Raw genomic sequence first — 27,956 nt, forward strand, 5'->3', positions numbered from 1 at the left:
CATCAAGCCCCAGAAACCCGTAAATGCCGGGAATTAGAAGAGGGCTTAGAGGGACAGTCTAGTCAAAATTAAACTTTCATGATTCAGATAGGACAGACATCTTCAAACTTGGCCCTCCAGAGGTTTTGGAACTACATTTCCCATGATGCTCAGCAAGCATATCAGGTGGCTGAGCATCATGGGAAATGTAGTTCCAAAAGCTCTGAAGGGCAAAGTTTGAGGATGTCTGAGATAGGGCATGCAATTTTAAACTTTCTAATTTACTTTATCATCAAATTTGCTTTGTTCTCTTGGTATTATGTTGAAAGTTAAACCTAGGTAGGGTCATATGCTAATTTCTAAGCCCTTGAAGACCGTCTCTTATCTCAGTGCATTTTGAAAGCTGTTTTTACAGCTACACATAGCTAGTTCATGTGTGCCATATAGATAAATATTGTGCTCACTCCTGTGGAGTTACCTAGGACTCCGCACTAATTGGCTAAAATGCAAGTCTGTCAAAATAACTGAAATAAGGGGGCAGTCTGCAGAGGCTTAGATACAAGGTAATTACAGAGGTAAAATGTGTATTAATATAACTGTGTTGGTTATGCAAAACTGAGGAATGATGAATAAAAGGGATTATCTATATTTCTAAACAATACATTTCAGAGAGCTGGATGGAGGGGTTGGTGTTCAAACCCCTCAATCTTAGCTTCTTTAAGCCCTAGAAGCCTACAAGACCCCGTCATTTGAAAGGTGATTGTGATCACATGGTATGTATCTTTGTGTTTTAAAGGGATATGAAACCCATTTTTTTTTCTTTCATGATTCAGATAGAGCATGCATTTTTAACTAGCTTTCTAATTTACTAATATTATTAATTTTTCTTCATTCTCTTTGTATCTTTATTTGAAAAATCAGAAATGTTTAGAAGCCGGACCATTTTTGGTTTAGCACCCTGGGTTGTGCTTGCTGATTGGTGGAAGAACTTTAAAAAAAAAAGCCCCTCTTAACAATAAAGCCACTATGTAAATTTAAATAGACAGGTGATCACTTTGATCATAGTGATCACCTGATGTGAATAAAAACATAATTTATGCTTACCTGATAAATTCCTTTCTCCTGTAGTGTAGTCAGTCCACGGGTCATCCATTACTTATGGGATATTAACTCCTCCCCAACAGGAAGTGCAACAGGAAGTGCAAGAGGATCACCCAAGCAGAGCTGCTATATAGCTCCTCCCCTCTACGTCACACCCAGTCATTCGACCGAAAAAAACGAGAAAGGAGAAACTATAGGGTGCAGTGGTGACTGGAGTATAATTTAAAATTTAGACCTGCCATAAAAAACAGGGCGGGCCGTGGACTGACTACACTACAGGAGAAAGGAATTTATCAGGTAAGCATAAATTATGTTTTCTCCTGTTAAGTGTAGTCAGTCCACGGGTCATCCATTACTTATGGGATACCAATACCAAAGCTAAAGTACACGGATGACGGGAGGGACAGGCAGGATCTTTATACGGAAGGAACCACTGCCTGAAGAACCTTTCTCCCAAAAACAGCCTCCGAAGAAGCAAAAGTGTCAAATTTGTAAAATTTGGAAAAAGTATGAAGAGAAGACCAAGTTGCAGCCTTGCAAATCTGTTCAACAGAGGCCTCATTCTTAAAGGCCCAAGTGGAAGCCACAGCTCTAGTAGAATGAGCTGTAATCCTTTCAGGAGGTTGCTGTCCAGCAGTCTCATAGGCTAAACGTATTATGCTACGAAGCCAAAAGGATAGAGAGGTAGCAGATGCTTTTTGACCTCTCCTCTGTCCAGAATAAATGACAAACAGGGAAGAAGTTTGGCGAAAATCTTTAGTTGCCTGTAAATAAAATTTCAGGGCACGGACTACGTCTAGATTGTGCAGAAGTCGTTCCTTCTTTGAAGAAGGGTTAGGGCACAATGATGGAACAACAATCTCTTGATTTATATTCTTGTTAGTGACTACCTTAGGTAAGAACCCAGGTTTAGTACGCAGGACTACCTTATCTGAATGAAAAATCAGATAAGGAGAATCACAATGTAAGGCTGATAACTCAGAGACTCTACGAGCCGAGGAAATAGCCATTAAAAACAGAACTTTCCAAGATAACAGCTTGATATCAATGGAATGAAGGGGTTCAAACGGAACACCCTGTAAAACGTTAAGAACTAAATTTAAGCTCCACGGTGGAGCTACAGTCTTAAACACAGGCTTAATCCTAGCCAAAGCCTGACAAAAAGCCTGAACGTCTGGAACTTCTGACAGACGTTTGTGTAAAAGGATGGACAGAGCTGAGATCTGTCCCTTTAAAGAACTTGCAGATAAACCCTTTTCTAAACCTTCTTGTAGAAAAGACAATATCCTAGGAATCCTAACCTTACTCCATGAGTAGCTCTTGGATTCGCACCAGTGTATGTATTTACGCCATATCTTATGGTAAATTTTCCTGGTAACAGGTTTCCTAGCCTGTATTAAGGTATCAATTACTGACTCCGAAAATCCACGCTTTGATAAAATCAAGCGTTCAATTTCCATGCAGTCAGCTTCAGAGAAATTAGATTTTGATGTTTGAAAGGACCCTGAATTAGAAGGTCCTGTCTCAGAGGCAGAGACCAAGGTGGACAGGATGACATGTCCACTAGATCTGCATACCAGGTCCTGCGTGGCCACGCAGGCGCTATTAAAATCACCGATGCTTTCTCCTGTTTGATCCTGGCAATCAAACGAGGAAGCATCGGGAAGGGTGGAAACACATAAGCCATCCTGAAGGTCCAAGGTGCTGTCAAGGCATCTATCAGGACCGCTCCCGGGTCCCTGGACCTGGACCCGTAACAAAGAAGTTTGACGTTCTGGCGAGACGCCATGAGATCCATATCTGGTTTGCCCCAACGTCGAAGTATTTGGGCAAAGACCTCCGGATGAAGTTCCCACTCCCCCGGATGAAAAGTCTGGCGACTTAGGAAATCCGCCTCCCAGTTCTCCACTCCTGGGATGTGGATCGCTGACAGGTGGCAAGAGTGAGACTCTGCCCAGCGAATTATCTTTGATACTTCCATCATCGCTAGGGAACTCCTTGTCCCTCCCTGATGGTTGATGTAAGCCACAGTCGTGATGTTGTCCGACTGAAACCTGATGAACCTCAGAGTTGCTAACTGAGGCCAAGCCAGAAGGGCATTGAGAACTGCTCTCAATTCCAGAATGTTTATTGGAAGGAGACTCTCCTCTTGAGTCCATGATCCCTGAGCCTTCAGGGAATTCCAGACAGCGCCCCAACCTAGTAGGCTGGCGTCTGTTATTACAATTGTCCAGTCTGGCCTGCTGAAGGGCATCCCCCTGGACAGATGTGGCCGAGAAAGCCACCATAGAAGAGAATCTCTGGTCTCTTGATCCAGATTCAGCGTAGGGGACAAATCTGAGTAATCCCCATTCCACTGACTTAGCATGCACAATTGCAGCGGTCTGAGGTGCAGGCGTGCAAAAGGAACTATGTCCATTGCCGCTACCATTAAGCCGATTACCTCCATGCATTGAGCCACTGACGGGTGTTGAATGGAATGAAGGACACGGCAAGCATTTAGAAGCTTTGTTAACCTGTCCTCTGTCAGGTAAATTTTCATTTCTACAGAATCTATAAGAGTCCCCAAGAAGGGAACTCTTGTGAGTGGTAAGAGAGAACTCTTCTCCTCGTTCACTTTCCACCCATGCGACCTTAGAAATGCCAGTACTAACTCTGTATGAGACTTGGCAGTTTGAAAGCTTGACGCTTGTATCAGAATGTCGTCTAGGTACGGAGCTACCGAAATTCCTCGCGGTCTTAGTACCGCCAGAAGAGAGCCCAGAACCTTTGTAAAGATTCTTGGAGCCGTAGCCAACCCGAAGGGAAGAGCTACAAACTGGTAATGCCTGTCTAGGAAGGCAAACCTTAGATACCGGTAATGTTCTTTGTGAATCGGTATGTGAAGGTAAGCATCCTTTAAATCCACTGTGGTCATGTACTGACCTCTTTGGATCATGGGTAAGATTGTCCAAATAGTTTCCATTTTGAACGATGGAACTCTTAGGAATTTGTTTAGGATCTTTAAATCCAATATTGGTCTGAAGGTTCCCTCTTTTTTGGGAACCACAAACAGATTTGAGTAAAACCCTTGTCCGTGTTCCGACCGCGGAACTGGGTGGATCACTCCCATTAGTAAAAGGTCTTGTACACAGCGTAGAAACGCCTCTCTCTTTATCTGGTTTGTTGACAACCTTGAAAGGTGAAATCTCCCTTGTGGAGGAGAAGCTTTGAAGTCCAGAAGATATCCCTGAGATATGATCTCCAACGCCCAGGGATCCTGGACATCTCTTGCCCAAGCCTGGGCGAAGAGAGAGAGTCTGCCCCCCACTAGATCAGTTTCCGGATCGGGGGCCCTCACTTCATGCTGTCTTAGGGGCAGCAGCAGGTTTTCTGGCCTGCTTGCCCTTGTTCCAGGTCTGGTTAGGTTTCCAGCCTTGTCTGTAGCGAGCAACAGCTCCTTCCTGTTTTGGAGCAGAGGAAGTTGATGCTGCTCCTGCCTTGAAGTTACGAAAGGCACGAAAATTAGACTGTCTAGCCCTAGGTTTGGCTCTGTCTTGAGGCAGGGCATGGCCTTTACCTCCCGTAATATCAGCGATAATTTCTTTCAAACCGGGCCCGAATAAAGTCTGCCCCTTGAAAGGTATGTTAAGTAATTTCGATTTAGAAGTTACATCAGCTGACCAGGATTTTAGCCACAGCGCTCTGCGTGCCTGAATGGCGAATCCGGAATTCTTAGCGGTAAGTTTAGTTAAATGTACTACGGCATCAGAAATAAATGAATTAGCTAGCTTAAGGGTTTTAAGCTTGTGTGAAATCTCATCTAATGGCGCTGAGTCAAGGGTCTCTTCCAGAGACTCAAACCAAAATGCTGCCGCAGCCGTGACAGGCGCAATGCATGCAAGGGGTTGCAATATAAAACCTTGTTGAGCAAACATTTTCTTAAGGTAACCCTCTAACTTTTTATCCATTGGATCTGAAAAGGCACAACTATCCTCCACCGGGATAGTGGTACGCTTAGCTAAAGTAGAAACTGCTCCCTCCACCTTAGGGACCGTTTGCCATAAGTCCCGTGTGGTGGCGTCTATTGGAAACATTTTTCTGAATATAGGAGGGGGTGAGAAAGGCACACCGGGTCTATCCCACTCCTTAGTAACAATTTCAGTAAGTCTCTTAGGTATAGGAAAAACGTCAGTACTCGTCGGTACCGCAAAATATTTATCCAACCTACACATTTTCTCTGGGATTGCAACTGTGTTACAATCATTCAGAGCCGCTAACACCTCCCCTAGTAATACACGGAGGTTTTCCAGCTTAAACTTAAAATTTGAAATGTCTAAATCCAGTTTATTTGGATCAGATCCGTCACCCGCAGAATGAAGCTCTCCGTCCTCATGCTCTGCAAATTGTGACGCAGTATCAGACATGGCCCTAGCATTATCAGCGCACTCTGTTCTCATTCCAGAGTGATCTCGTTTACCCCTAAGTTCTGGCAATTTAGACAAAACTTCAGTCATAACATTAGCCATGTCTTGTAGAGTGATTTGTAATGGCCGCCCTGATGTACTTGGCGTTACAATATCACGCACCTCCTGAGCGGGAGATGCAGGTACTGACACGTGAGGCAAGTTAGTCGGCATAACTTCCCCCTCGTTGTCTGGTGAATGTTGCTTAACATGTACAGATTGACTTTTATTTAAAGTAGCATCAATGCAATTAGTACATAAATTTCTATTGGGCTCCACCTTGGCTTTTGAACATATTGCACAAAGAGATTCCTCTGTGTCAGACATATTTAAACAAACTAGCAATTAGACTAGCAAGCTTGGAAATACTTTTCAACTAAATTTACAAGCAATATGCAAAACGTTACTGTGCCTTTAAGAAGCACACAAAAACTGTCACAGTTGAATAACAAAGAACCGGATTAGTTATAGAAACCAAATTTTCACAGTAAAAGCATAAATTTAGCAAAGGATTGCACTCATTAGCAATGGATGATTAACCCTTAATATCAGAAAAAACGGATAACAATTGAAAATATAAGCGTTTTTATCACAGTCAAAGCACAATCTCACAGGTCTGCTGTGAGCGATTACCTCCCTCAAAACTAGTTTTGAAGACCCCTGAGCTCTGTGGAGACGTCCTGGATCATGCAGGGAGAAAAAGGCAGACTGTGACTGAATTTCTGATGCGTAGTAAAAGCGCCAAATTAGGCCCCTCCCACTCACACTACAACAGTGAGGGAAGCTCAGTAAACTGTTTTAATTTAAAACAAACGACAGCCATGTGGAAAATAACGCCCAAAACAATTTTTCACCAAGTACCTCAGATAATTAAACGATTTAACATGCCAGCAAACGTTTAAAATCTAATTTATGAAATGTCATTAAAAGCCTGCTGCTAGTCGCTCACACTGCAAGTTAGGCTAAAAGTTATACGCATACAGTATTTTTCCAGTGAAGTGCCATTCCCCAGAAATACTAAAGTGTAAACATATATACATATCAGCCTGATACCAGTTGCTACTACTGCATTTAAGGCTGTACTTACATTATATCGGTATTAGCAGTATTTTCTCAGTCAATTCCATTCCTTAGAAAATAATATACTGCAACATACCTCTTTGCAGGTGAACCTGCCCGCTGTCCCCTGATCTGAAGTTACCTTACTCCTCAGAATGGCCGAGAACAGCAAATGGATCTTAGTTACGTCCGCTAAGATCATACACAAAAACTCAGGTAGATTCTTCTTCAAATTCTGCCTGAGAAGAAAACAACACACTCCGGTGCCGTTTAAAATAACAAACTTTTGATTGAAGATATAAAAACTAAGTTTAATCACCACAGTCCTCTCACACATCCTATCTATTAGTTGGGTGCAAGAGAATGACTGGGTGTGACGTAGAGGGGAGGAGCTATATAGCAGCTCTGCTTGGGTGATCCTCTTGCACTTCCTGTTGGGGAGGAGTTAATATCCCATAAGTAATGGATGACCCGTGGACTGACTACACTTAACAGGAGAAATGTGCATTTATTTGCTTCAGACCCGGGCCCGGCTGCCGATTAAGTCACTTCCACCAGCCCCGGCCCACCCGCCCGATCCCAACGAAGCTCCGCTCGCTGCAGCAGACAGGCTGACTTCAGACTGTGACTCAAAGTTTGATTTTTACTGTTCAGCTGGTTTCCTGCCATTTCTGATGTGTGGAGGGAAATCAGCTGCCTATAAATACAAACTGGGTTATGACTCTCCTGAATATGGCTGTGGGTGGCGCGGTGAATGAAGGGCTCCTTGGGCTGTTTCTGGCCGGAAGCCTTCTTTATACATGCTGCTGAGGTCACCAGACAGGGACGGAGGGAGACTCCAAGGCTGAGGTAATGAACATTACTGGAATAGAGAGCAGTGCCGAGTCTGATGGCCTTAAAGTAAAAGTCAACCCTAGCGTTTTACAAACGCTAGGATTGACTACTGAAACAAATAAAGGGGACTTTCATATAACATACTTCATGCAGAAAGCTCCTTTATTTGTTTCAAGCGATCGCCAATCTGGGCTGCTAAGGCAGCCCACGGAAGAACGCCGTTTTGCTAGAGGTGACGTTTTCACCTCTTTAGCCAATAGCCGTGCTTGGCGCCCTTGGGAGCCGTATTTACCGCACAGCTATTTGCTAAGAGGTGAAAACAGCTCAGATTGGCGATCGCTTGAAACAAATAAAGGAGCTTTCTGCATGAAGTATTATACCCTTTTGTTGTTTCAATAGTCAATCCTAGCATTTATGAAACGCTAGGGTTGCCTTTCACTTTAAGGAGCTTGTTGCACTGTAAGTGTATTTTCTCACATTCTCGTGTACATTCACCAGTATCCCAAACACTATGTGCCCCCAGTGACAGCACTAGGCAGTACATGAGCTTCTGTAAAGCAATACTGTGAGAACCAAACACTATGTGCCCCCAGTGACAGCACTAGGCAGTACGTGAGCTTCTGTAAAGCAATAATACTGTGAGAACCAAACACTATGTGCCCCCAGTGACAGCACTAGGCAGTACGTGAGCTTCTGTAAAGCAATAATACTGTGAGAACCAAACACTATGTGCCCCCAGTGACAGCACTAGGCAGTATGTGAGCTTCTGTAAAGCAATAATACTGTGAGAACCAAACACTATGTGCCCCCAGTGACAGCACTAGGCAGTACGTGAGCTTCTGTAAAGCAATAATACTGTGAGAACCAAACACTATGTGCCCCCAGTGACAGCACTAGGCAGTACGTGAGCTTCTGTAAAGCAATAATACTGTGAGAACCAAACACTATGTGCCCCCAGTGACAGCACTAGGCAGTACATGAGCTTCTGTAAAGCAATACTGTGAGAACCAAACACTATGTGCCCCCAGTGACAGCACTAGGCAGTATGTGAGCTTCTGTAAAGCAATACTGTGAGAACCAAACACTATGTGCCCCCAGTGACAGCACTAGGCAGTATGTGAGCTTCTGTAAAGCAATATTGTGAGAACCAAACACTATGTGCCCCCAGTGACAGCACTAGGCAGTACGTGAGCTTCTGTAAAGCAATACTGTGAGAAGCAAACACTATGTGCCCCCAGTGACAGCACTAGGCAGTACGTGAGCTTCTGTAAAGCAATACTGTGAGAACCAAACACTATGTGCCCCCAGTGACAGCACTAGGCAGTACATGAGCTTCTGTAAAGCAATACTGTGAGAACCAAACACTATGTGCCCCCAGTGACAGCACTAGGCAGTATGTGAGCTTCTGTAAAGCAATACTGTGAGAACCAAACACTATGTGCCCCCAGTGACAGCACTAGGCAGTATGTGAGCTTCTGTAAAGCAATACTGTGAGAACCAAACACTATGTGCCCCCAGTGACAGCACTAGGCAGTACGTGAGCTTCTGTAAAGCAATACTGTGAGAACCAAACACTATGTGCCCCCAGTGACAGCACTAGGCAGTACGTGAGCTTCTGTAAAGCAATACTGTGAGAACCAAACACTATGTGCCCCCAGTGACAGCACTAGGCAGTACATGAGCTTCTGTAAAGCAATACTGTGAGAACCAAACACTATGTGCCCCCAGTGACAGCACTAGGCAGTATGTGAGCTTCTGTAAAGCAATACTGTGAGAACCAAAACACTATGTGCCCCCAGTGACAGCACTAGGCAGTACGTGAGCTTCTGTAAAGCAATACTGTGAGAACCAAACACTATGTGCCCCCAGTGACAGCACTAGGCAGTACATGAGCTTCTGTAAAGCAATACTGTGAGAACCAAACACTATGTGCCCCCAGTGACAGCACTAGGCAGTACGTGAGCTTCTGTAAAGCAATACTGTGAGAACCAAACACTATGTGCCCCCAGTGACAGCACTAGGCAGTATGTGAGCTTCTGTAAAGCAATACTGTGAGAACCAAACACTATGTGCCCCCAGTGACAGCCCTAGGCAGTACATGAGCTTCTGTAAAGCAATACTGTGAGAACCAAACACTATGTGCCCCCAGTGACAGCACTAGGCAGTACATGAGCTTCTGTAAAGCAATACTGTGAGAACCAAACACTATGTGCCCCCAGTGACAGCACTAGGCAGTACGTGAGCTTCTGTAAAGCAATACTGTGAGAACCAAACACTATGTGCCCCCAGTGACAGCACTAGGCAGTACGTGAGCTTCTGTAAAGCAATACTGTGAGAACCAAACACTATGTGCCCCCAGTGACAGCACTAGGCAGTATGTGAGCTTCTGTAAAGCAATACTGTGAGAACCAAACACTATGTGCCCCCAGTGACAGCACTAGGCAGTATGTGAGCTTCTGTAAAGCAATACTGTGAGAACCAAACACTATGTGCCCCCAGTGACAGCACTAGGCAGTATGTGAGCTTCTGTAAAGCAATACTGTGAGAACCAAACACTATGTGCCCCCAGTGACAGCACTAGGCAGTATGTGAGCTTCTGTAAAGCAATACTGTGAGAACCAAACACTATGTGCCCCCAGTGACAGCACTAGGCAGTATGTGAGCTTCTGTAAAGCAATACTGTGAGAACCAAACACTATGTGCCCCCAGTGACAGCACTAGGCAGTACGTGAGCTTCTGTAAAGCAATACTGTGAGAACCAAACACTATGTGCCCCCAGTGACAGCACTAGGCAGTACGTGAGCTTCTGTAAAGCAATACTGTGAGAACCAAACACTATGTGCCCCCAGTGACAGCACTAGGCAGTACGTGAGCTTCTGTAAAGCAATACTGTGAGAACCAAACACTATGTGCCCCCAGTGACAGCACTAGGCAGTACGTGAGCTTCTGTAAAGCAATACTGTGAGAACCAAACACTATGTGCCCCCAGTGACAGCACTAGGCAGTACGTGAGCTTCTGTAAAGCAATACTGTGAGAACCAAACACTATGTGCCCCCAGTGACAGCACTAGGCAGTACGTGAGCTTCTGTAAAGCAATACTGTAAGAAGCAAACACTATGTGCCCCCAGTGACAGCACTAGGCAGTACATGAGCTTCTGTAAAGCAATAATACTGTGAGAACCAAACACTATGTGCCCCCAGTGACAGCACTAGGCAGTACGTGAGCTTCTGTAAAGCAATAATACTGTGAGAACCAAACACTATGTGCCCCCAGTGACAGCACTAGGCAGTACGTGAGCTTCTGTAAAGCAATATTGTGAGAACCAAACACTATGTGCCCCCAGTGACAGCACTAGGCAGTACGTGAGCTTCTGTAAAGCAATACTGTGAGAACCAAACACTATGTGCCCCCAGTGACAGCACTAGGCAGTACGTGAGCTTCTGTAAAGCAATACTGTGAGAACAAGGAACACTTATCTATGGTCAGTACTAGAACCACTGTATATCAAAATACCTGATGCAAAATTCCCAGGAAAAACACTGCGTTTAGACATATTGGACAAGGAGTGTGAGGCAAGCCTGGCTTTGTACGTGTACAGTGTCCGCTACCCCACCCTTGTATCACTCTTTATCTAGGCGCTTCACTGTACTTTATATCTGGTTGGCACGTGCCACGCTACACCAAGTCTTCTTTTATATCCAGTGTTAGCACTGCACATTGCATTCTGTGCCATCACAATTCTGTACCTCAGTTCAGACTGCAAATGCCACCGTACACCTAACTAGATCTCAGTCATTTCAGTTCTTGGAGAACAGGCATTTGTCCCTCATTCTACAGTGCCGCTGTAAAACAATTAAAGAATCCCACTGTATTACCAATCCCAACTGACAAAAGAAGTAGATTTATTCTTCAGAGTTTAAAAATAATTGCCATTTATAAAATACCCCCTCTTTTATAAAGATTTATGTTTATCAGCAATTTGTTTGCCTGTTGACAGCTCAGTATCTACGTAAAATTCACAGACACTAAAAGTATATTACTGGATTTTGCATTTGCCGGTCTATAAAAAAAAAAGGAAAAAAAAGAGAGAAATGCAGAATAAAGATTTAGCCTTATTTACTAGGTATTCTAAATGTAATGCTTAACTTATCAAAATAACAAAAACTATGTGCATGGGGTTATTATTTATCAGCTCTATTGATGTGGAGTTACACACCCCACAAGCATAAAAAGAACAAAGACAAATGTTTATTTTACAACTCAAGCACATTGTTTAAACTGTTATAGATATTACAATAACCTGGAAAAAAATGAAATGTACCTTTAAAGATGTTATGGACATATATACACATCATATATAAATGGCAATAACACACACAACCTGGTTTTTCATGATGGTTTTTGCAAACAAATGTATTGCGAAACGCTTGTGCATGTTTCTGCATTGAAAAATGTTATCTTTATGTCCTTCATAGATCTGTGCACTTCTCAGCAGACAGCACAAGTTTTTAAACAGGTACAGGGATTCAGGAGATAGTCACACAGGTCACCTGAACAAATGAGAGAGGATGTAATATGCTTATTTTTTTAACGGGCATCACTTATGCACCCATCCACTATCTTTCAGCACCTCTGGTCATCACCACTACAAGGGTGAGTATATATTTAATAACCAAAAGAGAAATTAAGTTAAAAAGGGACAGTGAACACTAAATACATTTTCTAAGCATAGTATTGAGGTTACTCCCTGCCTCCCTCCAGTCATGAGTGCTGCCAGGTTGACATCTAGCTTTCACTCCATTCCAGTGCTGACCTGTGTGCGCATGTGCAGCACCTCTCCTTGAGATACCTGCAGTGTAGCCTAGGTTCCATAATGGCGGCACCCATAATTAGAGGGAGGTGCATGAAAAGTGTATTTAGTGTTCTGTGTCCCTTAAAGGGACATTAAACACAAAGATTTTCATAATTCAGATAGAGAATACTATTTTTAACAACATTCCAATTTACTTCTATTATCTAATTTGCTTCATTCTTTAGATATCCTTTGTTAAATAAATTGTAATGCACACGGATGAGCCAATCACATCAGGCATCTATGTGCAGCCACCAATCAGAAGCTACCAAGCCTATCTAGATATGCTTTTCAGGAAAGGATTACAAGAGAATGAAGCAAATTAAATAGAAGTAAATTAGAAAGTTGCTTAAAATGGTAGTCTCTATCTGAATCATGAAAGAAAAATGTGGGGTTTAATGTCACTTTAAAGTGATGGCAAACTCTGTGTCCCATCTTGTGCTTAACTAAATCTATTTGTCCCATTGACCTCACATACCAATTTTCGCTTAATAAAGTATATTACATTTTTGCTAGAAATCTACCTTTTATTTTCAGCTCTATTGTGAGCCTCCTCCTGCCCCCCGCAGTCAAAAATGTTTTCCTTACTGGCTCATGCAATTAATATTCGTGTCACTCAACAGGCTCATTTTTTTGTGTGCGCTTTACACGCATGCGCATTACAGCACACTTCTTCATGCACGGCTGACCAATCTGGATTGTTTTATTTTGTCACATATTTTGCTAGTGCTTGTGAACTTAGCGCATGCTCGTTTTTATATAAAGGGACGATTGCTCACTTACTCTCAGTGATCATAGGTAGGTTTGCTCTGAAAAAAACAAATAAACATTGAATCTAGTGATTCAATGTTTACTTAGCTTACATGATTAAGAGCCTTGTGCATGCGCTATTTGAAAAACCTGGGGCCGCGATGCATGTCACTTCAGTGCTGGAAGTGAAATTATTGGGGGTGGAGCAAATAAGCGCTATAGGATTACGTATTATAAATGGATCAAAAATATTGTAAAGTAAGTACAAAACAAAAATTGTTGCGGTTTAAATATTTGATTAATGGAGAGTGCAATGCCACAATTTTACTACAGCAGAGTTTAGCATCACTTTAAATTTCAGTATTTAAACCAACATTAAAAATAATGGATATATATATATATTACTTTTTGGTGAGGGAATCACATTTCAGAATGTCAATGCTTTTAACGTTTGATTCATAGGCGTGTGCATAGTATGACACTTAGATAGATGAGAGCCCAACCACTGCAGGTACTCACTACCCACCAGGTTGCATTGCCATACAGGACAATAGATGGAACAACAGCTCCCATAAACCTATGCTGCCTAATCTCTGCTGAGCATGTCTTAATTTAATTTTAAACTGTTTGCTTCTACTAAGCAATAGAGAAATATAAATTTTTAAAGTTGACTTATTTTGATGTGTGTCAGAAACTAATGCTCATTTTTTCACCAAACAAAAAAATGAACCCAATAGAGAATAAAATCTATCTATAAGTCAATTTTCATAAAATAATGCAGCAGTATACAAACATGGATTTTCATATACATGTATTTGTAAGCAATGTGTGCTTGTCTGTATGTAACTAAAAAATAAAATATGCAACTGTACTTTCTTGGATTTAATAATATCAGAAAACTGAAAAAAAATGTAACCAACTTTTCAAAATTTAAAAAAAAAAAAAAAAACACTTTTTATAAACGGATAGAAAAGAATACATCAATACAAAACTATTTTTCTGTTAAAACAAATTATTAAAATAAATGTTTTTATGTCAAACAATAACAGGGACCTGTATATTTAACATGCACGAAAATATTGAAAAAAATTTAGTATTTAAAGGAATATGAAACTAAAATTTTATGTTGTGATTCAGACAGAGCACACAATTTAATTTTGTTTTCCAATGTACTTACATTAAAGGGACATGAAACCCAACATTTTTCTTTCATGATTCAGATAGAGCATACAATTTTAAGCAAATTTCTAATTTACTTCTATTATCATTTTTTCTTCATTCTCTTGCTATCTTTATTTGAAAATGCAGGAATCTAAACTTAGAAGCCAGCCCATTTTTGGTTCAGCACCTGGGTTGCACTTGCTAATTGGTGGCTAACCAATTAGCAAGTGCAACCCAGGTGCTGAACCTAAACTGGGATGTCTCCTTAGCTTAGATTCCTGCATTTTCAAATAAAGATAGCAAGAGAATGAAGAAAAAATGATAATAGAAGTAAATTAGAAATTTGCTTAAAATTGTATGCTCTATCTGAATCATGAAAGAAAACATTTGGGTTTACTATCCCTTTAATGATCTCAGTCTTCCAAACAGCTCCCAAAGAACTGAAGTTTTAAAAGCCCCATTGGATTATGAACATAAGCACGGCTTTTGTTCCTCTTACAACAAAATATAATTGTATGTAATGACTCAATTATTAATATAACTACTTTATGATTCAGGAAGTGAGAGTTTAAAGGAACAGTAAACACCTTGTAATTACAAGACATTCCAGTTGTGCTACTACAGAATAGCTTATCGGCCAAAAGCATTTGCCTTATTTGGAGGAGCCATTCTAGGCTTCAGTCTGCAGACATCAAGACTAGTCACTGTCATGTTAGTATAAAATACATTGTTTTGTGGTTGTTATCTAATAAATCTAATTAGGAACAGGTATGTAGCAGAATTAGCCTTGAGAAGTCAGCAGGATGCATTTCAAGTTCTGAGAATTAGAAAATGTTCATTGCTAAATTACATGAAAAGGGGGGAAATAAATAATATAAGTATATTACAATTTTGTTTCATTACACATAACTAAACATTTTTTTATAACAATCTCAAGGTGTTTACTGTCCTTTTAATTCCCAAACGCTTTCACTTCAAAATTAAAGGGATACTGAACCCAAATTTTTGCTTTCATGATTCAGATAGAGCATGCAATTTTAAGCAACTTTCTAATTTACTCCTATTATCATTTTGTCTTTGTTCTTTTGCTATCTTTATTTGAAAAAGCAGAAATCTAAGCTAAGGAGCCGGTCCATTTTTGGTTCAGCACCCTGGATAGAGCTGATTGGTGGCTACATTTAGCCACCAATCAGCAAGCGCTACCCAGTTGCTTATAATTGCTTGCACTATCTGAATCATGAAAGAAAAAAATTGGGTTCAGTATCCCTTTAAGTAGTTTGGAGTACCATTTATATTTAACCACTTGGCTGCCAGAAAGACCTGCAACTATATATATCTAACAATCAAGGTGTTAAGCATTGATCCACACATTAGCCTATTATCAGTAATATACAAAGTATAAGCCCCAAAACGCATTCAACTTTAGGAAGTGTTGAGACACCACTCTTTAAGCAAAGATTCCCAGAATAGCCTGAACGCTGTCACATATAGAAGGTTGACACCAAAAAGGTGGTTTCAAAAAGAAACTGGCATCTTTAGGTTTACATTAGCCTGTGACACTAGTGATGCAGACAGAAGATGAGCGTTCCTGTATACAGGAAGTGACAAACGCACAGGGTGGCACTGCACTGACTGGCACAAGCTGCCGGTGACTTCCGTGATGCCAGGCACTGTCTCTCTATCGCTCTATGCCCCAATTCACTATACCTGTTCCACTGTCACTGTCTCACTGCCGCCATCACTCCACGTCGCTGCAGACAGCTGCGTCACCAGTGTCACGTGACTGCTGCCAGCCCACTCTCGGAGCTCACAGGCGCTGAGTGGGCGTGGCTTTCACAGCACAAAACCAGTGGAGAAGATTGAGCGCGTGTGAACTGGGCGGAATTCAGCATGGTACAAAACATACGGGCGTGGTCTGGGTGATAAACGGGCGTGGTCTGGTGATTTGTGGGTGTGGCTTGGGCTAGTACTATACTACTGTGTGGATAATGTGCCACTGCCACATGGTACTACCTAGCTGCTGTCTTATGTGTATTTTAATAACAAATTCTTTAGTGCGCTATATTATTGTTATGGTATTCATTGTGTAAAAGAACTGAGACAGGTGGGCGAATACAGTACAGGCCACAATAGTTTAGTATCATTGCACATTAAACTTATTTATTTTTAATCAGTAGTTTTACGGTGTTGTCCCATTGGTGTGCCTTGAGGAATGGCGTTGAAAAACACTGCATTAGCTACATTTTTTCAATGCTTGTTTGCTTCTTTGCCGTTCATGGACCTGCTTTGTTTTCTAGAAGTAACTGGATCAAAACAGCCAATCACAGATTATTTCACCTTATGGGCATCCTTCATTCAAAGTCATGTTCTATGGCAGGAACTAACACTCATGGAACATTTTAAAGGGATAGTCAAGTCAAAATGAGACTTTCGTTATTCAGACAGAGCATGCAATTTTAAACAACGTACCAATTTACTTTTATCTTCAAATTTGCTTTGAGCTAAAACTAGGTAGGCACAAACTGATTTCTAAGCCATTGAAGGCTGCCTCTTATCTCAGTGCATTTAGACTTTTTTTCAGTTAGACACTGCTAGTTTGTGTGTGTCATATAGATAACATTGTGCTCACACCAATGGAGCTATTTATGAGTCAGCACTGATTGGCTAACATGCAAGTCTATCAATATATATATATATATATACACACACTAAATATTATTTACCCTAAACATGTGGTTACTGTGCAAACATACAATCTTTTACATGGTTTTCACATTTTCTGTTGGTGCTCAATGTGTCCATTTGCACTAATTATGGGTCAAATAGTTTTTTTTTGCATTTTTGTCCGAATAAGCTTTAAAATGTACTTAACTTGAACACATACAAGTGCATTGTAGTAATATATTCATGGGCATGGTTTATTTTTTTGAATCTTGCTGTTAGGAGCATGCTTTCTAAGAGCAGAGCAACTTAAAGGGACACTGAACCCATGACATTTTAAGCAACTTTCTAATTTACTCCTATTATCAAATTTTCTTTATTCTTCATTCTCTTGGTATCTTTATTTGAAATGCAAGAATGTAAGTTTAGATGCCGGCCCATTTTTGGTGAACAACCTGGGTTGTTCTTGCTGATTGGTGGATAAATTCATTCAGCAATAAAAAAGTGCTGTCCATTGTTCTGAACCAAAAAAAACCTTGGAAGCCTTCTTTTTTAAATGAAGATAGCAAGATAACAAAGAAAAATTGATAATAGGAGTAAATTAGAAAGTTGCTTAAAATTACATGCTCTATCTTAATCACGAAAGAAAAAATGTGGCTTCAGTATCCCTTTAAGCAACACAACCTCCAATTGCTTGCATTGTACAAGGGGCAGTACTGTGTGTGAACTCCAAATGAAATAACTGTATATTTTAATTAAGCAAAAAGTGCAAAAATGAAAAAAGGAATTTAGCTTGAACAGTCTTGACTAGAAGTCAGGTATTTAAATTAATACCGTTCATGTCCCTTTAATTGAAGCTATACTTATGAGATTATTAATTCAGTTTTTATATGTTTTCATTTTAGCTGAACATCAAATGCTTTTTAATTAAAAAAAAACAAATAGTAACAATGACCGAGATGTCGCTATAGCAGTACCTGGAAAAACGTATGCCATACATTTTCATTTTCCTGAATGCATTTTTATTTAAAAAGAGTGGGGTTTTTTTTGTTTTTTTATTGGGTAAGATATACTGTACTTTGGTTTTACAGCTAAATCTAAAGTACTTCTTTGTGTGCATTATTTATGAGCACTTTTAAATGTACTTTAATAGCTCCCGGATATTTTCAGCAGCTAAATAATTGTAAGATCCTGAGACAGTTTATTAGGCTGATTATTTAAAGCCCAACTATATAACACCATGGAAATGCTGGTTACATATATATTGTAAACATAATATTACCTATTGTAAATAAATAAAATAAACATTTTCACAGATTGTTGAGACTCTTCATTACATCGTACTGTAATTACACTCGAATTGTTGCACATAAAAAACAAGGCTAATAAAAATGTTTACATGACATTAACAAAGGAAAACATTACAATGTACACTAAGATTTCCAGGGGAAGGGGGCAAAAAAGGCTCCAAACATAATACCAGTGGTAAAATATGCAGCAGAAAAATAACTAAAATTATATGTTATGCTTGGATACAGAGCAAAATTCCAATGGGGAGGGATCATAAATCCAATAAATATATATAAAATATTTGGTGTGTGTATATATATATATATATATATATATATATATATATATATATATATATACTGTATAGCTTGAGAAAGTGAATAAGAAATCAGAACTTTCCCCTCGAAGACACAAGGTACAGCTTTTTCTAGCCTTATTGATCGATTATTTTGCTGATTTATATATATATATATATATATATATATATATATATATATATATATATATATATACAGCATATGTCTTAAGCAAGAAAGCATTTACATCTCCTGTTTGTAAACAAGTTGAATCTGCTTTGCAGCTCAATTACATTTACTACCACTTTAAATAATAAACTAGTGGGAGGGGGGTAAAGTCTAGGCAGTTCAGTGTGGGGCAGGTGGCCCTAGGCAGTCTTGCGCATTTGTGGTTGGCCCAATGTTACATTAAAGGGATATAAAACAGCCTTTCATTATTTCACCTGTACCTAGTTGAAGGGACAGTCAAGTTAAAAAAAAACTTTCATGATTTAAAAAGGGAATGTCATTTTAAACAACTTTCCTATTTACTTTTATTACCAATTTTGGTTTGTTCTCTTGGTATTTCTTAGTTGAAAGCAAAACCTAGGAGGTTCATATTCTAATTTGTAAGACCTTGAAGGCCGCCTCTAATCTGAAAGTATTTTGACAATTTTTCACCACTAGAGGGGGTTAGTTCATTATTTTCATATAGATAACATTGAGCTCACGCACGTGAAGCTCCTAGGAGTGAGCACTGAGTGGCTAAAATGCAAGTCTGTCAAAAGAACTGAAATAAGGGGGGCAGTTTGCAGAGGCTTAGATACAAGGTAATCACATAAGTAAAAAGTGTATTTATATAAATGTGTTGGTTATGCAAAACTGGGAAATGGGTAAAAAAGGGATTATCTATCTTTTTAAACAAAAAAAAATTCTGGTGTTGACTGTCCCTTTAAGATATAATGAATAGCTGACCTGGTAAGGGTCCTCAGGACAGGAGTTGAGAAACACTGTTCTAAACAAATCTGTTATAAGTACATGGTAATATTTGTGTTACCTACAGCCCATAGGCAATGAAGCAGACCACCCTGCACCTTTACATTGACCTATTTGAATTTCTCTCAATCTAGCAAGTAATTTACCATTTTGTATATGTTTCTAGGCCTATTTGTGTGTGGATCCAAACTATGTGTTTTTGGGTTTCTGCATTTGTATACCCTGTACATTATTCTCTCTATGTTTGAGAGTGTATCCAGTGTATAGGATTCTGGATCTATGCTGTTCCTGATCCATTGTGCGGATCCAATATATGTTTCTAATTACAGTAAAAGTTCATTTGTTTCTAGTTTGAGACTTGGCTGATATGTTATGGTGGGTGGAGTTTGGCTATTGAAAATTAATTGCAGTAAAAAGAATGTTGATTGGTTTTAAGAATGTTTAAAGACTTGGCTGATATGTTATTCTATAAAAACACAACCGTAATGTCTTGTAATTACAGGGTGTTTACTGTCCCTTTTAATAATACTGATAGCAACAAGAGGAATGTGAATTGTGTAAGGCCAATAGAATGCAACAGAAAAAGTACAATATTTATGCCACTTTACAGATTATTAGGTTAGTTCTGGAGACCAAGGGGAATATTCTTAAACTTTATTTTTCTTTAACTTTAATTGTAAATAAATAAATGGGACATAAAAGAGCAAAAATATGTTATAAGATGACATTTTGTGTCTAAAGGGGGTTAAATACATAACTAAAGCGAATCACTACTGTGAGCTAACTGAACACATCTAATAATGACTAGAGGCCTGTGTGTGACCACCAATAACCAGCTAGCTCCCAGTAGTCCAATGCTGCTCCAACAAAGGATACCAGGAGAATTAAGTCAATTTCAGGTTGTAAATAAACTGAAAAGTCTCTTAAAACTGCTCTCTCTGAGCCATGGAAGTGTCACGTGGGCTTAGAATGAAGTATCGGTAGTCCTGATTGCACCTTTTGAATCTCTGCCATCAGCAGATGATATGTTGCTATATAACTTTGTATACCAATTGTTTAAGACCTCAGTTTGGTCCTAAAAACTACATCTAACTACACTCACAAAATGCAATTCAGCTATTCTTGTCCAATATGCACTGAAATGTTGTCTTTGTAGCTTTATATCTTCAAAACAACTGTTCAGTTTTCAGTGAAATAAAGCCAGAACCCTCTCTGCATAACATCTCGCTTCATGAAGATTACTATGATTTTGCATTGAAGTTCTTTGGTTAAAAAGTCAATTTATGATTTTATAAGAAATTACACATTGAAATAGTTAAAAACCCCAAAACAAACTACAGAATCCATAAACTTTAGTGGTTTTAGTAGCTACAAGACCAAAGTAAAACAAACAAATGTGTTCAGCTATTACAAAGTTATAATATATTAATGTCTGATGCTCATTAAAATTTAAGCACAAAAATAACTATCTCCCTTTATGTATGTGTTTATCACCTATTCAGGGGTCAAAGTGAGCCACAGAGTTGCAATGCACTACTGGGAGCCAATTGAACACATTTAGTGAGCCATTGACAAGAGGCATATGTGTGTAGCCACCAATAAAGCAGCGAGCAACGAGTATCTAGGTATGCTTTTCAACAAAACCTACCAAGAGAGCAAAGTAAATTTAATAGCAGAAGAACATTGAACATTTTATTAAAATTGCATGCTCTATCTGGACCAAGAAAGTTTAATTTTGAGTTTTATGTTCCTTAAAGGGACATTAAACACTAAATAAATGCTAGATAGAATGTGATGCATTCAAAGAAAAGATTAGTCTGAGAATAACATGTAGATGTATTTTTTAAAGTTTCATCAGCTGTTTAAATAGTGGCAAAAATAAGTGTAAAGTTTTAGTGTTTATAAAACAATGGGGGCTGCCATGTTGTAACTTAAATTACCTTCGCTGCTGTGGCCAATAAGGGACAATTATAAATAGGTAATTAGAGTGTGCAGATAATAGCTATGTGGACTATAACAGTGTTCTGCACTTCCATTTTCCAACTGAAAAGCTCACAATTTCAGAATGGAATTACAATGAAATATAATTTATTATTTTATATTACTATCTCAAAGTGTATATATATAGCCAGTTAAAACATTTTGACACTAATGCTATAGAGTCCAGACGCCTTTAGGTGGCAAAAGGCAACTGGAGTTCACATCACTGTATAACTCAAGAGCAAACAACATCAACGATAGATTGATTTATGAAACGTTTGTGTGGGTGAGACATACTGTTTATTTATTCATTTATTGTGCAGTTATTTTACAGCAAGTTAACGGTATACCTGAAATCTGGAATGTAATATTAGTATATACAAACATTATTTTACATTTTCTTAAAAGTCTACAATAAATAAATAGAATTTCTTTGTGTTTTTAGAGTCAAGTTTTTTTACAATTCTTTTTGATGATAATTTTAATTGGAACAGTTAAATTGGGTCCTGTAAACGGATGCATGGACTTCCAACATTTTAATCAGTCTTTTTGTCAGAAACCACTTCTTCTTCAACAACTTTTCCATTTGAGACTCCATTGCAGTCCGTCTGTAAAACAAAAATCAGCTGTTATTGACCAAAGAACACAAGTAGAAATGACAAAAGAACAAACTTACCGCTGCTAATTTCTTTTTTGACAATTTACCACAAAATAATATATCCCCCCAAATAATATATCCGATGTATACGTAAAAACAGTAAAATCAAGATTAAACCTGCACGAGCATACACATTTTAATCAACTTTCCAATTTACTTTTGTTATCAAATTTGCTTTATTCCCTTGGTATTCTTTGTTGAAGAAACAGCAATGAACTTCTGGGAACTAGCTGAACACATCGGATGAGCCAGTGACAAGATGCATAAATGTGCAGCTACCAATTACCAACTAGCTCCCAGCAGTGCTTTCATGCTCCTGAGTCTACCTAGGTATGGCCTTAAACAAAGGATACCAGGAAAATGAAGCAAACAATAAAAGAAGTAAACTGGGAGTGGTTTAAAAAAAACTTTGTCTTGAATTGTCTTGAAAAAGGCCTTGCATAGGCCGAAACGCGACGACAGTTGATAAGCAAATTTTTAATACTTTTTATTTTTTTTGTACATCTACACTATGTTTTTTTAAATTTTTTATAGGACAATCAGATTCTTACCCAAAGGACACAAAGCACCACTAGGATCACAGTGGATGAATATTGAGCACACATCTGGTCTCTTTTTTTTTTACTTTTTATTTTTCATCATTTTGTGTACACATTTTTGGTTCACCATTTTTTGATTCACACGTTTCGATATTTTTCCCATTTGGCACGGCTTGGATCTGTATTTTTTTTTTAATTATATACTTTTCACTTCACTACATTATCACCATTTTGGATTAATTCTTTTGACATTTGGACAATTTATTTGACTTGTTTGGACACCTCCACTTTTTTATTGGACACTTTTTTATTGAACACTTTTACATGTTCAATATCACTCTTAACCTTTATGGATCCATAAATTGGTATAACATCTCAGCGTATTAATCTTCATTTTAAATTGTATTTTTGTGAATTCTGTTTATATGGCTTTTAACTGAATCCTGCCTATATTGTATAATTACCATAACCCTATGTATTAAAGGGACAGTCAACACCAGCATTTTTGTTGTTTAAAAAGATAGATAATCCCTATATTACCCATTCCCCAGTTTTGCAAGACCAACACTGTTATATTAATACACTTTTTACTTCTGTGACTAACTTGTATCTAAGCATCTTCTGACTGCCCCTAATCACATGACTTTTAGTTATCTATTGACTTGCATTTTAGCCAATTAGTGCAGTGTCTGCCACTAGCCACGAGCGTGATCACAATGCTATCTATATGGCCTACAAGAGCTAGCTCCACCCTGCTGTGAAAAGTAAATAAAATATAGGCGGCCTTCAAGGGCTTATACATTATCATATGTGCCTTCCTAGGTTTGCTTTCAACTAGAATACCAAGAGAACAAAGTAAAATTGTTGATAAAAGTAAATTGGAAAGTTGTTTAAAATTGCATGCCCTATTTGAAAAATGAAAGTTTTTTTTTTACTTGACTGTCCCTTTAAACGACATTTACTACATTTCTGTATCCCTAGGATTAATATATCCTAATCAGTGGTTTTGAATCCTTTTCAGACCTCAGCCTATTTAGGCGCTTTATACATTCAATTATTTAAGTGGTTTAAAAACTATCTGAATCATAAAATATAATTTTGACTTTACTGTCCCTTTAATAGAAAAGGGAGCAAGGTGTAGACATCACAATCACCGAGAGAACAAAAAATATGTTGTTTAGAACTTCTCTAGGAAATAGCAGGTCAAATCAACTACAAAAGGACAAAATGACTTCATAATTATCACAGCTACATTACAACTATAATTATTTTCTATAAATGTATCTGGTAGTTATATAACATTTGTGATATCAGAAGTGACTCACAAAAACACAGACTATCGAAAGCAACATCCCAGCAAAAGCCTGCAATGTTCTAACTCCTCCCCCAGTCAGCCCCTCTGCAGTTTCCACCCAGCCACCAAGAATGACGTTTTTTCCTTACTGTCTTCCTCACGCCTTATATGCCCTCTCTATTCAATCCAATCACATCTAATACCTTCCGTCTTCCACCTTCACTCCTGCTCTTACTCACATCTTCAACCTATCCCTTCATAAACGGTTCATTCCTATCTTCTTTCAAACATGCAAAGGTCACAACCATACTAAATTAAAAAAAAGCAATCCTTCTGCAAACTACCATATCACTGCTTCCAATAGCATCAAAACTCCTGGAAAAAAAAATTGGTTAATGACCATCTAACCCACACATTCTCTCCTCCAACTCGGGACACTGAACCCAATTTTTTTCTTTCGTGATTCAGATAGAGCATGCAATTTTAAGCAACTTTCTCATTTACTCCTATTATCAATTTTTCTTCGTTCTCGTGCTATCTTTATTTGAAAAAGAAGGCATCTAAGGTTTTTTTTGGTTCAGTACTCTGAACAGCACTTTTTTATTGGTGGATGAATTTATCCACCAATCAGCAAGAACAACCCTGGTTGTTGGCCAAAAATGGGCTGGCATCTAAACTTACATTTCAAATAAAGATACCAAGAGAATGAAGAAAATGTGATAATAGGAGTAAATGAGAAAGTTGCTTAAAATGTCATGCTCTATCTGAATCACGAAAGAAAAAATTTGGGTTCAGTATCCCTTTAACCCCCTGCAATCTGGCTTCCACCCCCAACACTCAACTAAAACTGCCCTCACCAAGGTTACTAACAATCTTCTTTCTGCTAAAAGTGACAGCCACTACTCTATACTTATATGACCTTGCAGCTGCCTTCAACACAGTTGACCACCCCCTCCTCCTACAGACTCTCTTGGATTGAGTCTTATCTTTCTAACAGGTCCTTTTATGTGTTATTTGTTGGCGACTCATCATCTTCAATGCCTTTGTCAGTTGGAGTACCTCAAGGCTCTGTCCTAGGGCCTCTACTCTTCCCCATTTATACCAATTAAATTCAAAATTTTCACCCTGAACTACAAAGCCCTTACCAATGCCACTCCCCACTACCTGTCCTTGTTAATCAACAAATATAATCCAGTCCACGTCCTAAGATCCAAAAATGTCCTGCTCCAAGCATCCTCTATTATCACCTCTTCCCATGATAGACTGCAAGACTCTCATGTGGCGCAAAGCCTCTGGAACACAATTCCTTGTGCTGTCAAACCTTCCCCTAATCTGCCTTTTTTTTTTTTTTTTTTTTATTTCTTTATTCAAACTAAAGTAGGGTTACATAGATAAGTCATGCATAGCACAATGTCACACCAACAGTATAAATAAGGAGCATAACTGTGCAGAAATTGTTCCGGAGACAGACAACAGACTAGCTAGTACTTGAGGGTTTAATTTTATAAACAATATAATCTGCCTACTATTAACGCTCCCTAGACAGTTTTGTTCAGGGGAAGCCACCACCCAACTTAGTAACAAAAAAAATCCACTTACCTAATAATTGCCCTCATCTAATTCTGTATTACCATCATTCTCACCCATGTAGTCCTCACCTTCCGTTTCTCACCCTCCAACCAGTCTAGAATTGTAAATTCCCACAGGAATAGGGCCCTAAATTCCTCCTGTATTTGTTTTGTCAAATTGTGTCTTGTCTCTTACAAGTATTATTTAATTGTCTTATATATATATCAATTGTATCCATTGACAGCGCTGCGGAATATGTCAGCACTTTATAAATAAAGTCTAATGATAAACAATGTGTTCTTCAAACAATAAAAAAAATCCAAATAAATTAAAATACCTGTGATTAAGAGAGCTAAAATGTAATTATTATGCTTTTAATGCATTTACCCTACTAACTCCTAGATATGTGCCGGCTACTTGAATTTGATAAATTTGCATTCATTCTTGATAATATTCTTTCTACGAGAGCCATCAGCTATGTTACCCACAAACAAAGGGGTAAATGAAATGTATGCTGCAACAATATTTTCAGGATTCAGATAGAACTTACAATTTTAACAACTTTACAATTTACTTCTATTATCAAATTTGCTTAATTCTCTTGTTATCCTTTGCTGAAGCAAAAGCATTGCACTACTGACAGCTAGCTGGACAGATCTAGTTAGCCAATCACAAGAGACACATATGTGCAGGCACCAATCAGCAGCTAGCTCCCACTAGTGTAGGATATGTGCGTATTATTTTTCAACAAGGGATACCAAGAGAACAAAGTACATTTGAAAATAGAGGGTCCTAAAATGACATTCTCTATCTGAACCATGCAAGTTTATTTTTGACTTTCATACCCCTTTAACACTAAAAAAAATTACGATGAAATACAATAATGCCAACTATAGGCCTTTGTATGTGAAAACATTTTCACATACTTTTAAAAGTGTAGTTTAAAAAGATATTTCTGTGCTGAATAAACATACTAGATGACAGATAAAAGATGTATACCTTACAACTGCTGTTGCAGACTCCATTTTCTTTCTTATTAGGATCAGTGGTACACTGTACAGCCTTCTTTGGCCAGATGCGGTTAATAAAAGGAGCGATGAAGGGGTACACAATAGGTTCCAAAAACTTCTTATAGACCCAAAGGAGCACTGGAATGACAATGCACGGTATACAAACCATTGTGGTAGATCTATATATAAAAAATAGAAAACAAATTGTTAAATTACAAAAAAATTTAGGTCATCAAAGGGAAATTATAACAATGCATAAATGAATCATTGCTCTAGCCTATGAATGCACACTTTAATGTGCTCATTGTCACTATACTTGTGCTTGATCAAGGGCCAGTGATTCTTCAAAAAAGGTAACCAGGTAAAAATGTAAAATGTTCAAAACTGTGACAATAATTTAAAAGACAACAGACTAGTTGTTTTAATTCCAAATTAGCTGATTATAAAAAATATATACTGACAAAAATGATTACTGACAACCGAAAGGTGAAGTCACTTCAGTTAGTGACAACCAAATTATTACTCCACTGTTCAATTATTATTTTTTTTTAATCGAGTGGCTTATATTATTGCTGTGTGTATATGGTGGCAAGTTGTGGGTTATTTTTATATTCAGAGGACTTGTATTTGTTCTTATTTTGTGACAGTAAGGTTGTCCTGACTGGTAAACTATAGTAATATTTTCCAGCCATCTGTTTAGGACTACATTTATTTACACACAGACGGATATGACCCTCACTAAGTAGAGGGAACTTAACCTCTTGATTGCCATAGAAGGCTAAAAATTTATGATTATATGAACATTTTTTTTTTAAAGAGTTAAATAGCAAAATGGTTAAAACAAAAACTGGTAGTAACCGAGGCTAATGAGAGCCTACTATTGCTATAAGGTTGTGTGCTATACTTCAGCTGACACCACCATGATCAAAATGACACAGCATAACAATCCCTAGGAACTGCCTAGACTGGTTTCTTTTTTGTATTATTCAACACTCAGAATGTCCCTAAACAAAACCCCTTGTTTGCCTCATAAGGTAAGTGGCTCCTCAAGTTTCTGATTGACACTTAATATTGCTACAAATATGTCAATGCAAAAGTGACACCTTGCTAGTGACGTTGTATTGTTATAAGTGTGACACCAGACTGTCAGATATTTAGAGGAAAATCTCTATGGTTGTTATTTATTACAGAGGCTGGCAGCAGTGGCGGTGAAGAATAATGTTTCTGTATTCAGGAGAATAAAGCAAGAGAAGAATGTGTGAGCTTTATCACAGCTGTATCCCCCACTCTGCAGGCTCCGTCTATCTGCTGCTTACTTCTCCCCCGCCCCCAAATGATATCCCATTATAAGGTATCTCTGTATCCCGTTCCCGTTGTAATCTATCTCCTTATACCGTTCGCTCGACTAACACAACTCACAACACGTCCCCGTTCTCACCGACTGATCTTCTGACCGGAAAATGACGCGACTTCCGCATTAGTTACGCAATCAGATGCATTT

General features: G+C 38.7%; 2 protein-coding genes across 5 annotated transcripts in view; both read right to left on the bottom strand.

Moving 5' to 3' along the window:
* DYM (dymeclin) overlaps positions 1–15,987 on the bottom strand; it is a 1,389,654-nt gene extending 1,373,667 nt beyond the window's left edge. For both annotated transcript variants that reach the window (XM_053701098.1, XM_053701099.1), the window contains exon 1: positions 15,891–15,987. The gene's annotated coding sequence lies outside the window, so the exon portion shown is untranslated. The remainder of the gene's footprint in view (positions 1–15,890) is intronic.
* Positions 15,988–21,662: 5,675 nt separating this feature from the next.
* Positions 21,663–27,924, bottom strand: C2H18orf32 (chromosome 2 C18orf32 homolog). Of its 3 annotated transcripts, none has more exons than XM_053700401.1 (3): positions 27,894–27,924; positions 26,445–26,634; positions 21,663–21,993 (listed from the first exon to the last, which is right to left on the bottom strand). In XM_053700401.1, exons 2-3 carry the CDS (start codon positions 26,622–26,624, stop codon positions 21,922–21,924), a joined length of 252 nt encoding a protein of 83 aa, XP_053556376.1. In that variant the 5' UTR covers positions 26,625–26,634; positions 27,894–27,924; the 3' UTR covers positions 21,663–21,921. The 3 variants fall into 3 exon arrangements, with proteins under 3 accessions (XP_053556376.1, XP_053556375.1, XP_053556377.1); XM_053700400.1 differs by having other exon boundaries at positions 27,875–27,914; XM_053700402.1 differs by lacking the exon at positions 27,894–27,924 and adding an exon at positions 27,866–27,886.
* Between the last annotated feature and the right edge of the window lie 32 nt (positions 27,925–27,956).

This window comes from Bombina bombina, chromosome 2 (assembly GCF_027579735.1).
Source record: "Bombina bombina isolate aBomBom1 chromosome 2, aBomBom1.pri, whole genome shotgun sequence".
NCBI classification, from domain to species: domain Eukaryota; kingdom Metazoa; phylum Chordata; class Amphibia; order Anura; family Bombinatoridae; genus Bombina; species Bombina bombina.